This window comes from Nycticebus coucang, chromosome 11 (assembly GCF_027406575.1).
Source record: "Nycticebus coucang isolate mNycCou1 chromosome 11, mNycCou1.pri, whole genome shotgun sequence".
NCBI classification, from domain to species: Eukaryota; Metazoa; Chordata; class Mammalia; order Primates; family Lorisidae; genus Nycticebus; species Nycticebus coucang.
The window spans coordinates 37,560,722-37,579,878 of NC_069790.1; the positions used below are offsets into that span (position 1 = coordinate 37,560,722).

At 38.7% G+C, this 19,157-nt stretch overlaps 1 protein-coding gene across 2 annotated transcripts in view; it reads right to left on the reverse strand.

Moving 5' to 3' along the window:
- SP4 (Sp4 transcription factor) overlaps nucleotides 1–19,157 on the reverse strand; it is a 96,768-nt gene that overhangs the window by 31,101 nt on the left and 46,510 nt on the right. For both annotated transcript variants that reach the window (XM_053553765.1, XM_053553767.1), the window contains exon 4: nucleotides 3,458–3,686. In XM_053553765.1, the coding sequence (XP_053409740.1) occupies nucleotides 3,458–3,686 (229 nt within the window). The remainder of the gene's footprint in view (nucleotides 1–3,457; nucleotides 3,687–19,157) is intronic.

Sequence of the window (19,157 nt, forward strand, 5' to 3'; positions counted from 1 at the left end):
CAAAAAAAAAAAAAAAAAAAAAAAAAATCCTCTAGAAAATAACTAGTGAACTGGACCTAGCAACATTAAAAATATTATACACCAGAGGTGGCACCTGTGGCTCAGTGAGTAGGGCGCTGGCCCCATATGCCGAGGGTGGTGGATTCAAACCCAGCCCCGTCCAAACTGCAACAACAAAAAAATAGCCGGGCATTGTGGCAGGCGCCTGTAGTCCCAGCTGCTCGGGAGGCTGAGGCAAGAGAATCACATAAGCCCAAGAGCTGGAGGTTGCTGTGAGCCGTGTGACGCCACGGCACTCTACCGAGGGCAGTAAAGTGAGACTCTGTCTCTACAAAAAAAAAACAAAACAAAACAGTTCCATTAACAATAGTATCAAAAAGAAAAAACTGGAATAAATTTTACAAAAGTGTAAATCTTATACTCTGAAAACTATAAAACATCAATGAAAGAAGTTAGAGAAAAGCTAAATAAACAGAAAAACATCCCGTGTGCATGGGTCAAAAGACATAATGTTGTTTAAGTTGGCAATAATCTCCAAACTGATCTGCAGATTCAATACAATTACCATCAGAATAAGACCTGGCTTCTTAGTAAAAACTGGTAAACTGAATCTAACATTCGCATGGAATTGCAAGTGTCCCTAACAGTCAATACAATTCTGAAGAATAGCAAAGTGGGGAAGACTCACATTTCCTAATTTCAAAATTATTACAAAGCCAAAGTAAACAACAAGTGCATGGGCAGCACCTGAGGCTCAAAGGAGCAGGGCGCCGGCCCCAAATACTTGAGGTGGCAGGTTCAAACATGGCCCCAGCCAAAAACTGCAAAAAAAAAAAAAAAAAAAACCGCTGGAACATTCTTCTTAGTAAAGTATCTCAAGAATGGAAGAATAAGTATCCAATGTACTCAACCCTACTATGAAACTAATTTATGGCTTTCATATGAAAGCTATAATCCAATCATAACCTAAGAATATGGGGAAGAGGGAGAGGAAGGGGAGGGAGGATGGGCGAGGGAGGGTGACTGGTGGGATTACACCTGCGGTGCATCTTACAAGGGTACATGTGAAACTTAGTAAATGTAGAATATAATTGTCTTAATACAATAACTAAGAAAATGCCAGGAAGGCTATGTTAACCAGTGTGATGAAAATGTGTCAAACTGTTTATAAAACCAGTGTATGATGCCCCATGAACGCATTAATGTGCACAGCTATGATTTAATATTAATAAAAAAAAAACCAAGTGCGGTATGGGCATAAAGACAGACATATAAATCAATAGAATAGAAATGGGAGTCCAGAAATAACCTCAGATATCTGTGGTCAACTGATTTTCAACAGGGATGCCAAGACCATTCAATGTGGAAAGAAAAGATTTTTCAGCAAATGTTCCTAGATGGACCCTTATCTAACACTATACACAATATTAAGCCTGCATTGATAAAAAACCTAAATGTAAGAGCAAAAACTGTAAAACATTCCCCCCAAAAACAAAGAACAAAGAAACCCCTAGGAATCTCCATAACCTCAGAATTAGGAATGAATTCAACACCAAAAGTGGAAGCAATAAAGAAAAAAAAAAAACAAACAAACAGAAAAAACTGGACTTCAAAATTAAAAACTTTTGTGTTTCAAGAACACTAACAAGAAAGCATAAAAATAATCCGAACAGGCTTGACAACCTATAGCTCAAGCGGCTAGGCACCAGTCACATACATCGGAGCTGGCAGGTTCGAATCCAGCCCAGGCCCAACAAATGATGACAACTATAGCAACAACAACAACAAAAAAAAGAAAGAAATAAATAAAAAAATAGCCGGGCATTGTGGCGGGTGCCTGTAGTCCCAGCTACTTGGGAGGCTAAGACAAAAGAATAGCTTAAGCCCAAGAGTTGGAGATTGCTATGAGCTGTGACACCACAGCACTCTACCCAGGGCAACAGCTTGAGACTCTATCTCAAAAAAAAAAAAAAAAAATACGAACAGTGGGAGACAATATTTGCCAATATATCTGATAAGGGACTTGTATAGAGACAAAATTCAATAATAAAAAGACAAAGAATAATAAAGATCTAAATAAACATTTCCCCAAAGATATGCAAATAGTCAAAAAACACATGGAAATATAGTTCGACATCAGAAACATGTAAATCAAAACCACACTGAGATATCGCTTCAGATCCACTAGGATAGCATAATCAAAAAGTCAGATAATGACAAGCACTGGCAATGATGTAGAGAAACAGGAACTCTCATACCCTGGTGGTGGAAATATAAAACAGTGCAGCCCTTCTAAAAAATAGTCCTCAAACAGTCAAACTCAAGAGCTGCCATATGACCTGCCAATACCATTTCGAGGTATATGAACATGAGAAAAATAAAAATACATGGAGGAGATTTGGTAAGCTCTCACTTAACAAGTACAATGTAGGGTACATGGCACACCTCCTGGGTGAAGGGCTCAACTACAACTTTGCCTTTTACCTAACAAATGCAAACAATGTAATTTAATCATATGTACCCATACATTAATCTGAAATTAAATAAATAAAAATTACAAAAAAGAAAATATATGCCCATACGAACACTATGTGAATGTTTACAGCAGCATCACTGATAATCATCAATGAATGAAAAAAACTCAAATGTCTATCAAGTGATAGGAGACAAAATTATTGTCCATGCAATAGAATATTATCCATAAAAAATAATAATATAATATAGCCTGAATCTTGAAAACATTATTGCAAATAAAAGAAGCTAGTCTCAAAAGACCACATATTATATGATTCCATTTGCATGGATTATCCAGAATAGATAAATCTACAAAGACAGAAATTAGTTTACTGGTTGCCTAGGATGGTAAGGTTGGGGGGATGAGCAGGCACTGTTTAAAGGAGACAAGATTTTGTCTGGGGATGACACAAAAGTTCTCAAATTGATTATGGTTACAGCTACACAATTCCATGAATGTATTTATTTAAAAACCACTGAAATGTACACTTCAAATGGGTGAACTGTATGTTGAGTTTTATATCAATAAAGGTGTAAAACTATTGCATAACATATGAAAAAGGAAAACTACAGTAGAATCTCTGTGAGCTGACCACCCAAGGGACTGTAATAAAGTGGTCAATATGCAGAGGTAGTCAACATAAGGAACAGCCTTAGTAGATGTGGTGCATGTCTGATCTAAGAAAATTAGGTCAACCTAAGGATGCAGTCAATGTAGGGAGGTGGTCAGCTATGGAAGTTCTACTGTGTTTTCTAAAAGTGTAAGGTACAAGGCAGAGGACCACTCAAATTCCATTCCTAAAATAACCCAACTCAATTCCCTCCCTAACATTGTATCTCAACTTCTGAGCTACAAAGGTGACCAAAGTACCTATCAACGACTTGGCTTTAACTACTACTGTACTGTGCCTTCCAGAGAGTAAGTTGAAGACAGAGCACTTACCTTCCTTCTCCTTCCCTACAATTAGGACAGGAACAGGCAACTCTTCGAAGCCTCTTGCCGGGTTGTACCTCTTGATCAGAAGTCTGCTGGCCTTGCTGCAAATGCACTTGTGTGAGTTGGTCAGGACTAACAGCACCTATCGTTGCATTAGCAATTCCTCCAACTGCTACGGTCACAGGGGCTATTGTAGCTTGTTGCACTTTTACTCCATCTTGTCCTTGCTGCTGACCTTAAAAAGGAAGGAAAAAAATATTATATGTTTTCTACTTCTAAAGAAATGATAAAAAATTCAAGTGGATATTTTAAAGCTAACACATTAGTCTCAATAATCTGTATGAAGTACAAAAGTAAAGGGGTTACTGTGTCAATCCTCCTAAAATATAATATTCTTACCTTAATAGCTCAGGTTGCCACTTTAGATAACAAGAATATATGTGAATCATTTAATCTTATTTGTGTCTTAATTTTAATTTCTCTCTCCATCTATAAAATGAAGATAATAGTACTCCCTCTCTACTTACCTCACCGAAGTACTGTAAGGATTCACGAGACATTTGAAAAGGACCTCCTTGGATGAGAGGTACTATATATACACAAAGCCCTGTTACCATTTCCACGGTAAGCAACACATCTCTGTCACTAACGTCACTAAATAAAGGATTAAGTTTTAAGAACATTTTTCTCTTTTTTTTTTTTTTGAGACAGAGCCTCAAGCTGTCGTCCTGGGTAGAGTGCCATGGCATCACAGCTCACAGCAACCTCCAACTCCTGGGCTCAAGCGATTCTCCTGCCTCCGCCTCCCAAGTAGCTGGGACTACAGGCGACTGCCACAATGCCTGGCTTTTTTTCTGGTTACAGCCATCATTGTTGTTTGGCCGGCCCAGGCTGGATTTGAACCCACCAGCTCAGGTGTATGTGGCTGGCGCCTTAGTGGCTTGAGCCACAGGTGCTGAGCTCATTTTTCTCATTTCTTTTGTAGAGACAGAGTCTCACTTTATGGCCCTCGGTAGACTGCCGTGGCCTCACACAGCTCACAGCAACCTCCAACTCCTGGGCTTAAGCGATTCTCTTGCCTCAGCCTCCCGAGTAGCTGGGACTACAGGCGCCCGCCACAACGCCCAGCTATTTTTTGGTTGCAGTTTGACTGGGGCTGGGTTTGAACCTGTCACCCTCGGTATATGGGGCCGGCGCCTTACCAACTGAGCCACAGGCGCCGCCCCATTTTTCTCATTTCTAAATAGTGTATGTATATACTTCTTTATTGATTAGCCATTTTTAAGTGTTTTATTAAATGTACAACCCCCAACAATTTTAACATACTGTTCCTATAGTCGTACAAAGACATTTCACATTATTACTTTATTCACTCACTTACCATAGCTTAGATTTCATCTCTCAGGTTAGTATATATACTAAGCTTGGCTTCTAAATATAATATATATATATATATTATATAATACATATATCTAAATATAATAAACAACATAAAATATGACCAAAAAATATGTATTTGCATGGCTTAACTTTATTATAAAGTACAATGCCATATAATTAATTACCTTTTCATTCTAACAGTTCTACATTCTATCAGGGAATATCAAGTATGTAAAGGAACTGAAAACACCAATTTATAAAGGAAGCTCCCACCTCAGTTGATAAAAAGATTAAATGAAGTTGATTTTCTATAAATCTTTATCACAGTGTCTAGCACAGAATTGTTCATTACATGTTAGTTATTATTACTATTAATAGCCATTGAGTTGGGTGGCAATACAAGAATAAAATATGCCAGCAGAGCCTGTAGCTCAGTGGGTAGGGTGCCGACCACATACACCCAGGCTGACGGGTTTGAATTCAGCCCAGCCCAGCTAAACAACAATGACAACTGCAACAAAAAAATAGCCAGGCACTGTGGTGGGCCCTTGTAGTCCCAGCTACTTGGGAGGCTGAGGCAAGAAAATCTTTTAAGCTCAAGAGTTTCAAGTTGCTGTTAGCTGTGAAGCCACAGCACTCTACGGAGGGCGACCTAGTGAGACTGTCTCAAAAAACAAACAAACAACCCATGCACTTGGAGAGCCTTTCCTCAACTCTAAAATATTAACACTGACCTCCCTAAAGGTCTACTTTGAAGAGCGGTTCTAAGAATCAAGTTGATTTTCCACAGGTAAAAGATACATAAACTGTAAGGCAATACATAATTGTAAAGTATAATGATTCTGTCTCAGTGTGTCTTTTTGAGCACACATTCAGGAAAACCAGATCTTTTAAGGATGACCCCGGCTAAGCAAACTATTCCAATTACCTATGTGCCTAAAAGCACAGCAATACACATACTCCCAGTTTACTGCAAAAAAATTCAGTTCTGGAAATGAGAGTTCAGTCTGAATAAGCACTACACAAAGTCTTCACTGCACATTCTCCATGGAGATGTAGGCATTTTAGGCTGGCAAGTATTCTTCACATCACCTGAGATCATAAGACATTTATGGCCACAATTTTTCCAGCTACTACAGTATATTCATACAACAGTTGGTCCGTCCTTTCAGGTTGCAAAAATATTTAAAACAACCTTTATTATGTTAAAGAACTGCTAGAGATCCTTTCGATCTCTTGGCCATTTCCTGGACATACTTCCATATTATCAGCATTTATTAAACAACTTGGCAAGTTATTTCAATGAATTAATACTAGACAAAATATATTTGAGCTTTTATTTTTAAACCTGATAACTGACTTCTTTACCTAGATGTCCTACAGACAGCCTGAGTTCAACATTATTTTTCTTTCATTTCCACTGCTACTAATAAGCCACCAAACCACAGCAAGACCGCCAAGGTCCCGTTTAACTGCATTAACTTTTTCAGATCCCATGTTGTATTAGTCGCTCCTTTGCTCACTCTTTTCCTAATATACTGGTCTTTCTCTTGGCCCTCAAACAAATCAAGCTCATTCCCTTCTCAGGGCCTTTGCACATACTCTCCACTCTGGGTGAGAATGCCTTTGTACCCACATCTTGGCATAGCTGATTTCTTATTAATATTCCAGTCCCACGGGCGGCGCCTGTGGCTCAAAGGAGTAGGGCGCCGGCCTCATATAATGGAGGTGGTGAGTTCAAACCCAGCCTTGGCCTTAAAAAAAAAAAATTCCAGTCTCACTTCAAATCTCTCCTCTTTAGAAATGCCATTCCTGACCACACCATCGAAAAGTGTTCTCCTCCATATATCTCTGTATCATTTCCTAGTTTTGTCTTGTTTGTCTTAAACTAGCTTGTCTTCTTATTATTGTTTTTTCTATCTTCACCTCCCCTGTCATGTGGGCAGGTATCTTGCCTATTATGTTCACTGTTGAATCTCTAGTATCTGAAACAGGGATCAAAACATAGTAGCCACATAATAACATATGCTTAATAAAAAAAAAAAAATTTAAAGTTTAAAAATGAATAACAAATATATCTTCCAATTTCGCTTCTACAAATGGCCTTGTTCTCATTATTATACTCAAAACCTTAAAATGGAGGATGGGCACAGTGTAATCTTAGCACCTGTAATCTTAGCACTCTGGGAAGCCAAATTCGCCAAGGAAGGTGAATTAATTGAGGTCAGGAGTTCAAGTCCAGCCTGAGCAAAAGCAAGACCCTATCTCTACTAAGAAAACTTAGCCGAGCATGGTGGTGGACACCTATAGTCTGTTCCAGATACTAGCGAGGCTGAAGCGGGATTCTTTGAACTCAAGACTTTGAGGTTGCTGTGAACTAAGCTGACACCAGTATACTCCAGCCTGGGGTAATAAAGTGAGACTGTGTCTCCAGAACAAAACAAAACAACCCCCTAAATTGTTAACTTTGAGGCTACTTCTTTACCCACTACATCCAGTAACTGTCGAGTTATAAAGGTGCTACTCATAAGAGCACTTACATTCATTTTTCTTTTGGCATGATCATCACTCTGATCCAGGCCTTTGTTACTTTGTGCCTTTATTAGTCTAAATGGACTCTTCCCTCCTATCTGATCCTTCAAACTTCTGCCAAAAAGTCAAAAAGTGGTGTTCTGATCATCTCACTTCCATGCTCAGTAACTTTTACTCATTCTCCACTGAACAAAGTCTAGCATTCAAAGTACTCACCACACAGACTTAGCTCTAGGTTCGGACTTCTTCCTAATGGCTAAATACAAATCTACATTTTCTCAGTGAGCATTACAAGACTGGTCTGCTGCACTTGACAAAATTGACCACTACATCCTTCTTGAGACTCGACTCTCTGAGCTAACAGCCAACCTCCTCAGAAACCCTTTCTCCGTTAGCTCTTTTTTATAAAATCACCAGTTAAATCTAAATTTGTGTCACATTCTTAAGGAGATTTATCTACCCTGGTTCCCTTTACTTCTCATCTCTCATTCTCTCTTCAAACCACTGAAATTAAACATGTATCATAAATCATGCAGAAGTAACTAATGATTTCTTTGTTGGTAAACCCAAAGATACCCTTCCCCTGGATATTATTCCAACTCTCTGGAGCCCTTTAGCTGCCAATTACTCTCTTTTCTGGCACTGTTCTCCTGCTTGGGCTTCACTCATACTGCTCCCTCCCTCCTCCTCTGACCACCCAACAGGCAATGTTCCTGCCAGGCTACCCTCCAGCTACTCTCCAGGGTTCTGACTTCCCATTCTAATTCTCTTCCTGGATGATCTCATCCACTTTCATAACTTGTAATACCAAGTGTAAGCTGATGTCTCCCAAATTTATACCTTCTAGTCAGGAGTGTCACACTCTTACTGTCATCTGCCAGGGAACAGTTCCACCCCAGAATCCTCACAAGCAATCTAAGAACCAGGCAGGTTAACTCACTTTCCTAATCTAGCTCTTTCTCATCAATCAAACAGAAAACTTGGAAGTTGTTCTTGACTCCCCTCCATCTCCTTCATTCCCCACAACCAAAGCAGCCATTATTTTATATCTACTATGTGGTAAGAAACATTACTGGATGCTTTACATGTATTATTTCACTTATTCCTCATATATATCCCTATGGGCTGAGTACTGTGTCCCAATTTTAAGATAAGGAAATTAAGGTTCTGAGGATACATGAAATATCCAGGGTCATAAAATGGATAAGTGACAGAGCTGGGATTTGAACCCTGATCTAGCAAACTCCAAGGGCTTTCTGTTGTATATATTATTTATGTTAATCAGAGATCCCTGCTGAGCCTATGTCTTCAAAATATCTCAAATTTGTCAATTTTCTCCAATTCTACTGCTTGTACATAAGTTCAGAGACTTATTATCACTACACTGCCCCTCCCAATCTCCACAATGCAGATCTGGTTTCCCCAAAAGTCAATGAGCAGTCCATACACTCATAATAAGGTCAACATTTCTTAGCATACATAATAAAGCTTTGCATAATCTAGCTCTTATTTTCACAGCTTCATCTTTTGGCATTCTTCCTCTACTCCTGCTCTCACCACCACCTACAGTGAACTCCAATTTCCTTTAATATTCCACCCTTGATTGTCTCTGGGCCTTTGAAAAACACTTTTACACTGGTGGTGGGACTGCAAACTAGTACAACCTTTTTGGAAGGAAGTATGGAGAAAACTCAAAGCACTCAAGCTAGACCTCCCATTTGATCCTGCAATCCCATTACTGGGCATCTACCCAGAAGGAAAAAATATCCTTTTATCGGGAGGCGCCTGTGGCTCAGTGAGTAGGGCGCAGGCCCCATATGCCGAGGGTGGCGGGTTCAAACCCAGCCCTGGCCGAACTGCAACAAAAAAATAGCCGGGCGTTGTGGCGGGCGCCTGTAGTCCCAGCTGCTTGGGAGGCTGAGGCAAGAGAATCGCGTAAGCCCAAGAGTTAGAGGTTGCTGTGAGCTGTGTGACGCCATGGCACTCTACCCGAGGGCGGTACAGTGAGACTCTATGTCTCTACAAAAAAAAAAAAAAAAATCCTTTTATCATAAGTACACTTGCACTAGACTGTTTATTGCAGCTCAATTTACAATTGCCAAAATGTGGAAACAGCCTAAATGCCCACCAACCTAGGAATGGATTAACAAGCTGTGGTATATGTATACCATGGAATACTACTCAGCTATTAAAAAAAATGGAGACTTTCGGGCGGCCCGGTGGCTCAAAGGAGTAAGGCGCCAGCTCCACATGCTGGAGGTGCTGGGTTCAAACCCAGCCCCAGCCAAGAACTGCCAAAAAAAAGAGAGAAAAAAAAAATGGAGACTTTATATCCTTTGTATTAACCTGGATGGAAGTGGAAGACATTATTCTTAGTAAAGCATCACAAGAATGGAGAAGCATGAATCCTGTGTACTCAATTTTGATATGAGGACAATTAATGACAATTCAGGTCACGGTGGGGGTGTGGGAAGGGGAGAGCAGAGACAGAAAGGAGGGGGGGGGAAGGAAGAAAAGAGAGAGGGAAAGGGGGGCCTCGGTGTGTGCCACACCTTTTGGGGACAAGACACGAAAGCAAGAGGGACTTTACCTAACAAATGTAATCAGTGTAACCTGGCTTATTGTACCCTCAATGAATCAACAACAACAACAAAAAAAATATGTATAGATAGATAAATAGATACAGATATAGATATATATAGATATCTAGAATCCAACACATTCTTCCACCCCAAATCTCTATCTCTCTTGGTCTGGCAAAAGACTACTTACAGAAGTCAGTTCAGTTATCCCTTTGGAAAGACTTCCAGATAAGTTTCTCTCTGAGCCTGGGTCAGGTAGCTCCTCCCTATTTTCCCAGAATATCAAAATTTTATTATCACAATGGACAAGCTGTAATGGTGAATGTATTTTATAAATACCTTTCTGTCTTTCCAGCCTCCCTTAATTTTTCATTCCTAAAAATGTATTGCCTGCATATGTTACACTTATGAACACATGGTAAGTCCAAGTGCTGTCACTGTGTTAAAATTGTTGAGTATAAGAATTTCTCCTGAAGTGTAACTTTTTTAGTAGGATGAACTGGGTACGATATGACTTATTAACTAGAGAATAAAATATGCATTAGTAAGACTACTACTAGTTAAAGTCAATCAGGAAAATTAGAACCATAATTTAAAAACCAAGCATAAGAGGGCGGCGCCTGTGGCTCAGCATGTAGGGCGCCGGCCCTATATGCCGAGGGTGGCAGGTTCAAACCCGACCCTAGCCAAACTGCAACAACAACAACAAAAAAAAAACCAAGCATAGGAAAAAGCTGTTAGATGGGGGAAAAGCTAGTTTGATAAAATGGATATGTATTCAATTTATTAATAAAAACACTGGTAATAATGTTAAAATACATAAGAAGTTGTGCTAATGATAAGTGCCAGTGATACTGAGTCAGCCCTTATAGAAACCATAGATTGACAGTTATAAAACACCATCATTATCAGAATCTCTAAAGGAAAAAGGTTACTCATTAGTTGTCCTCTGAAATTCTAGTCTCTAACCCTTCTCCAACCAGTAAAACTGTTTTATAAAATAATTCTTAAAATAACTCAAGATTTCTTAATATTGTAACTATACGTTATGGTGGAACAGACTGAAGATAGCCCTTCTTTTTCTTTCATGCTGTCAGAGGTAAAAGCATTCCAAGGCTGCTTGGAGCAGCCAAGCCAACTTTCTTTTTTTGTTCTGCTCTTTTTTCAAATATAGAAACCAGGCCAAGGTAATGGGAAGAGGGAGTGTTGCAGTTGGTTGGTAGGTATCAAGATATTAGACTGTTAGATGCTCAACAATGTCTAGAAAGGGTATTAAGAAAAACTTAATTTCTTCCACATATCCTTTAGCATCAGTAGAGTAACAAGATCTGAGACTTGAATTTAAGCTTACAGGAAGAAGGAAAAGTACGTTTAACTAGTAAAGGAAAATGGCATATTCCATATAGATTAGCCTTGTTCTCTTGATTTTGAGGCAGTGAGCCTGAACCCAAACCAACAAACTCTTACCTAAATTTCAATATACCCAGCTCCTGAGAGACCTCAAAGAGTGGTAGAATTCAATTTAAGCACTGCTGGTTCTGCTCATCGAATATTAAACTATTCCATTGCATCACAATATTAAACTATTTCCAACAAAAGGTACTCAGGACAGAGGACAACTGTGTGGTTTTATGTCATTCACCCTTTAGCTAATCAAAGTTCCTGGCACACTGGAAATATTCTGTGAATGTTTCTTAAAGTAAATGATAACCTAAAATCCATGTAAAACCAGAAGTTTTCTTATATAACACAGGGCTACTAGACGACAGCTAGTGCACAATACACATGCAACGCGGATGAGATAGTAAGAAACCAAACAGTGGGTATGTACCACAGTTCCCTCCTGATTCAGTGAATTATTTAGGAGCAAATTCTAGAGTATAAATCTTAATCTTACTACTGAAACCATGTACTTCGCACTCAGGGTTCAAATCTATCCTATAACATTTGTTACTTACATTCAACAAGCTCTTCTGTGAAAAGAATATTATAAGATTATAAAAATTTTTTAACTTTAGGGCTGGCTCATGCCTGTAATACTACCCTGTTTCCCCGAAAATAATAAGACAGTGTCTTATTTTAAGGTGTGCTCCCAAAGATGCGCTAGGTCTTATTTTCAGGGGACGTCTTATCTTTCCTGTAAGAAGGTCTAATTTTCAGCGAATGTCTTATTTTCGGGGAAACAGGGTAGCACTCTTGAGAGGCTGAGGCAGGTGCATTGCCAGAGCTCAGGGGTTGGAGACCAGCCTGAGTAAGAGCAAGACCCATGTCTCTAAAAACAGCTGAGTGTTGTGGCCAGCACATGTAACCCCAGCTACTCGAGAGGCTGAGACAAGAAGATCACTTGAGCCCAACAGTTTGAGTTTGCTGTGAGTTATGGCGCCATAGCACTCTACCAATGTGACAAGTGAGATTGTTTAAAAAAAAAAAAAAAAAGATTATAGGCTCAGCACCTGTAGCTCAGTGAGTACGGTGCCGGCCACATACACCGAAGCTGGCAGGTTCAAGCCCGGCCCTGGCCTGCTAAACAACAATGACAACTGCAACCAAAAAATAGCTGGGCGTTGTGGCAGGCGCCTGTAGTGCCAGCTACTCCAGAGGCTGAGGCAAGAGAATCGCTTAAACCCAAGAGTTTGAGGTTGCTGTGAGCTGTGACGCCACAGCACTCTACCAAGGGAGACATAATAAGACCCTGTCACAAAAAAAAAAAAAAAAAGAAAAGAAAGAAATTTTTTAACTTTAAAAAATTGCAATTAATAGCCGGGCATTGTGGCGGGCGCCTGTAGTCCCAGCTACTCGGGAGGCTGAGGCAAGAGAATCGCTTAAGCCCAGGAGTTGGAGGTTGCTGTGAGCTGTGTGAGGCCACGGCACTCTACCGAGGGCCATAAAGTGAGACTCTGTCTCTACAATAAAAAAAAAAAAAAAAAAAAAAAAAAAAAATTGCAATTAAACTTGTCATTTAGAAACTAGACTAAAATTCTTTCCTTTCTATTTAGAGGAAAGTGAATCATTCAGTATTACAAATACAGATTTTTTCGCTTTCTTCTGACTTTACAAACAATACTTCACCATAGAAAAGTAGAAAAGAGAAAAAATAATAATGCATATAATAATTACTCGGAGATTACCACTATTACATTTTAATATAATGGTCTAATCTTTGTTCTAATCTTTATTCAGTGCATTTTGACACTAATGTAATTCTATGACATAATTCTGTATTCTGCTCTTTTATTTAATAACACATAGCCCCCCAAGTTATAACAAATTACTTAAAAAAACATAATGGTTGTACAATTTTCATCATTTGCATATACCATAATTTACAAAACCATTACTCTCCTATTAGACATTTAAATTGTTTCCAAACACTTATTATAAGTAACATCATAAACAACTTGAACCTAAATATCTTTTTTCTTCCAAGCAACACAGTCCTAGAAGTGAGATTACTAGGTCAAAGGGTATGAAATATTTATAGAACTTTATATGGATTACAGTCTTATAGGAGTATATATAGAGAGCTGCACTCATTTACATCTCCACTAGAAGTATATGAGAATCCTGATGCATCTCATGTACAGGTGAAATTGAATAACATTTTTTAAAGCATTTAGTAAATAAAAAATTGATAGCTTTCTGTGGTTACTAACAGAAATGATTCCTGCTCTCACCTCTAACATTTTATATTTCCTAAGGTCTAAGCCAATGCAGTAAGATAAAGAAATAATAGGTCTATACAAGAAATACAGATGTAAAAGGAAGTAACATAACCGTCATATCTATAAAAGATGAAATTATATGTTTGGAAAACTACAAAAAATCCCATTAGACAAACTATTGATACATTATTAAAATATGACATTTTAGCAAGACGGTCAAATACAAGACCAACATAAGAAAATCAGTAGTTTCCCTCTACATCAGCATCTAACAAGTCAAAAAAAAAAAAATTCAATTAATAATAGTAACAATAACCATGGATACTCAAGAAAAGTCTAATTAGGAATGTACAAGATCTTGAGGAAGATTTAATAAAGAACATTAAAAAAAAACCCGAATGAAGAAATTATGTTCTTGGATGTGAAGAATCATTATTATAAATGTGTTAATTTTCTAAATTACCTATGAAATGAATGCAATCACAAATTAAATTCAAAAATTTTCCATGGAACTCTGGCTGATTCAACATGTAAAAGATCAGCTAAGACAAATACGAAAAAGCAGAATAGTACAATAAGGGTATGTTATAAAGCTACAATAACTAAAACAACGTGCTAATGGTTTAGGAATAGAGTAACACGTGTTATAAAGCTACAATAATTAAAACAACGTTCTAATGGTTCAGGAATAGAGTAACAGAACTGAATATACTGTCTAAACAGATTTGGTGTGTATTAACTTTAGTATTAATAAAGATGACATCTTAAATTTGAGGGAAAGTAGGAAAAAACCAAGTGTTTTGGCTTGTCACTATTAGTCATCTGGATATACACAGCGGACAGGAGAAGGTTTAGATCTCTATCTCAAACTATTCACAAAAGTAAATTACAAACGGATTTTTGTAAATGTAAAAATAAAAACAAAACATAAGATAGAAATATTAGACAAAAATACAGAAGAATCACAGGGTCTTCTTATATAGATCCCAAAACAAAAGACAATGGGGGGCGGTGCCTGTGGCTTAGTGAGTAGGGTGCTGGCTTCAAACCCAGCCCCGGCCAAACTGTAGCTGGGCGTTGTGGCGGGCGCCTGTAGTCCCAGTTGCTCGGGAGGCTGAGGCAAGAGAATCGCGTAAACCCAAGAGTTAGAGGTTGCTGTGAGCCGTGTGATGCCACAGCACTCTACCTGAGGGCGGTACAGTGAGACTCTGTCTCTACAAAAAAAAAGACAATGGAAAATACAGTAGAACCCCCTAGTTGACCACCTCCTCACGTTGACCTAATTTTCACAGACCAGACATGCACTACATGTAAGTATTAGTACAGAAGGCCCAGTTCCTTATGTTGACCACCTCTGTACGTTGAATAGTTTCTTATAGTCCCTTGGGGTGGTCAACTTACAGAGGTTCTATTTGTATTGATAAATTTGACCATATCAAAATTTAAATTTTTGAGCCAGGCATTGTGGCTCACACCTATAATCCTAGGCTGAGGTAGAAGCAAAGCTTGAGGTCAAAAGTTCAAGAACACCCTAAGGAACATAGTGAGAACAACTTTTTGTGTCTACAAAAAGTTGAAAATTAGCTGGGCATGGTGGAGTGTGACTGTAGTCCCAGGTTCTCAGGAGATTAAAGCAGGATGATCATGTAAGCCCAGGAATTTGAGGTTGCAGTGAGCTATAATCATATCACCGCATTCTATCCCTATCCCTCTATCGTAGGCACAGAGTGAGACTCTGTCCCCCACCCTGTACAAAAAAAAATCAATTTCTTAAGACAAGTATATACAATTCCATCCTACAAACTGCTTAGACCAAAATCTGTTGGATGGTTCTTATTCTTGATTCTTTTCTTTCTTTCATAATGTTATCAACTCTGCTGACCTCCCCTTCAAGACATACCCAGGATCCAGGAATTTCTCCGTCAGCCCAGTTGTTTGTACCTTTGTCCCGGACAGCTTTTGCTTGATTGCTACAATTACCTCCTAACTGGTCTCTCTGCCACCACTGCCCTACTTTCTACAAGTCTTACAGCTACCAGAAAAATAATCATAAAATGTAAAGTCAGATCCTGTCACTTTACAAGTTAAAATCCTGCAGTGATGGCCTATTTCATTCACAATAAAAGCCAAAAGGCCTGATAATTGCCTACAAGGTCCCATATAAATTAGCCACCTGTTACTTCCCCAATCTCACACCCTGGCTCACTCCACTTCAATGCTGCTCGTCTCTTTTCTCCACACTTGGCATGGTCCCAAATTTGAGCCTCTGCAATCTGTTCTCTATGCCAGAATGGTTTTTCCCCAGTATATGTGTATGTTCAACTTCCTTACTTCCTATGTCTTTGGTCCAATGTTACCGTCTCAATATGGCCTACCCATCCTTGACCGCTCTATTCTGTAATGGCCTCCTTTCCCCAGCAATCCCATTCTCCTTACACTTCGCTCAATTTTTCTTTTTCCACAGACTACAAAAGGATATTCATTGCAACAGTGTTGTCAAGAAGTCAAACATCAGTAGTAACCTAAATATAACTATTGACTCAGGAACAGACAAATAACTGTGGAGCAAACATAAAGTGAAATATTCTGTAGCCACCAAAAAGTATGAAAGAAATCTTTATGCACCAACATATGATAAACCTTTAAAACAAACAGTTATGTGAAAATAATCAAAGTTGCTGAAAAAGGTTTACATTATGATGTATACCCCCACAGGTACTTCCTATTTCCTACAATGACATTCACATGCAGTAAATAAATGAAGAAAGATTTCAGAGGACATATAACAAACTAGGAGTGTTTCTCTCTAAAAAGGTGCAGTCAGTGACAGCTTTAGCCTTACTTAGTTGCAGTTTTTCTAACAAGAAAAAATGTTTTCCATGTTTTACTAGCATTATCAAAGACTAAATTTAAAAAGAAAACTTTATTAATAAACCAAATATGGCATTTCATCATTGTTTTTATCTGCATTTATTTTATTCCTAAAGGAGTTGAATATAATTTTCAAACATTTCTTGCTCATTTGAATATTCTTTCTGAATTATGTGTTTATGTTCTTTGCCATTTATCCATTAGAACTCAGGTTTTTTTGTAAGCTCTATTAAAGACCCTCAATTTAATTTGTTGAAAATATTTTATATGGTGTGCAAAGTTTAATCATATACATTAAACCAAAGGAAAGGCTCCATGCCTATAGCTCAAGTGGCTAAGGCACCAGCCACATACACTAGAGCTGGCGGGTTCGAATCTATCCTAGGCCTGCCAAACATTGACAACTACAATCAAAAAATAACCAGGTGTTGTGGTGGATGTCTGTATTCCCAGCCACTTGGGAGACTGAGGCAAGAGAATCACTTAAGCCTAGGAGTTGGAGGTTGCTGTGAGCTGTGATGCCACACCACTCTATCCAGGGCAACAGCTTGAGGCTTGTCTCAGAAAAAAATAAACTAAAAAGGCTCAGTGCCTGTGGCTCAAGCAGCTAAGGCGCCGGTCACATACACCTGAGCTGGCGGGTTCAAATCTAGCCCAGCTACTTTGGAGGTGGAGGCAGGAGAATCACTTGAGCCCAGGAGTTGGAGGTTGCTGTGAGCTGTGATGCCACATCACTCTACCCAGGCGACAGCCTGAGGCTCTGTCTCCAAAAAAAAAACTGATTCAATTGTAGGTACCCTCATATTAGTCAAAAATTAGAAAAAATTCTGACGCCTTAATAAAATTTAAACATACAGGAAGATGGGGGGAAAATAGAAATAATAAATGATGAAGGTACAACTTATTGCCAATTCCCTTTTACTGCTACTAATTTGATTCTTTTAGCATATCACACTAATCCTTTGAGGTTAAGTAGGACAGTTATTAAAATTTCTATTGTATAGATAAGAAAATAGACCCAAGATAATCCAACTAGGTTTTATTTCTTCTTATGTAAAAAAAATAATTTGCAAGGATTCTTTTTTTTTTTTTTTTTGAGACAGAGTGTCACGATGTCACTCTTGGTAGAATGCCTTGGCATCACAGCTCACAGCAACTTCAAACTCTTGGGCTCAAGCAATTCGCTTGCCTCAGTGTCCCGAGTAGCTGGGACTATAGGCACCTGCCACAATGCTCGGCTGTTTTTAGAGATTAGGTCTTGGTCTGGTTCAGGCCGGTCTCGAATGCGTGAGCTCAGGGAATCCACCCACCTCAGCCTCCCAAGTGCTGGGATTATAGGTATGAGCCACCATATCTGACCAAGGATTTTTCTTATACTGACTAGCAAGTAACATTATTGTATAGGTAAGATAAATCCACAAATCTGAAAAACAAACAAAACAAAACCCACTATTTATCTAACTACCTATAAATAAATTAACACAAGTACCAATTAACCCAAAATGACCTAATAATAATAGTTACACAGCAGGTCGAAAATACAATTTTAGGTAATTGTGTTTTGTGTCCATAGCCTGAGGAATGAGGTTTTCTACTAGAACTGATCAGGAAAAACAAACATTGTTGATTTCTACAATATAAAACTTTCCAGGTGGTGGGGGGGGGAGGCAGGAAAACTTTTCACTTTTTTTTTTTTTTTTTGTAGAGACAGAATCTTACTTTATGGCCCTCGGTAGAATGCCGTGGCCTCACACAGCTCACAGCAACCTCCAACTCCTGGGCTTAAGCGATTCTCTTGCCTCAGCCTCCCAAGTAGCTGGGACTACAGGCGCCTGCCACAATGCCCGGCTATTTTTTGGTTGCAGTTTAGCCGGGGCTGGGTTTGAACCCGCCACCCTCGGTATATGGGGCTGGCGCCTTACTGACTGAGCCACAGGCGCAGCCAACTTTTCACTCTTATGAATAAAATTAAAATGATTCTTAATTTGGCTTATCTAGAATGATTTCCTTTACACATTAATCTTGAAGTTTGTCTTTAAAAAGTCTAAGGAACTCTGAAAGAGTATGTTTCCTTACATTGCAAATAACTTTCAATAAACATACTCAGCCGGAGATAGAACTTGGTTTGCATCATGATTTGACTTAAAACAAACAAGGAGGCTACATATTCCTAAATATAAAAAGATAACCAAATACGTGGCTCAGGGAATGGAAAGGAGAAATGGAGAGTGACTGCTAATGGGGGTTTCTTCATGAGGTTATGAAAATGTTCTAAAGTTAGATTGTGGTGGCCCTAGCACAAGCCTGTGAATACACCAAAACCCATTAATATACACTTAAAATTATTATACAATATGGTATGTGAATATCTCAATAGAGCTTTTCTCTTTTTAAAGGTAACTAGATTTTAAAAACTTTCTAAAAGTTTCACTTCTGTTGGTTCTAAATCCCTTAAACAAGTGGTTCTCAAATGGAAGTATTTTGCCTCCTAGGAGATATTTATTGAGCTCTGAAACATTTTTGGTTGCTCAAATCTGAGAGACTAGTGGTATATATAGTGAGAACAGAGGCCAAGGATGCTCCTAAACATTTCACAATGCACAAAACAGACCCCCAAACAAAGAATTCCCTGGCCTAAAATGTCAGTAGTGCCAAGGTTAAGAAATGTGCTGAAACTCA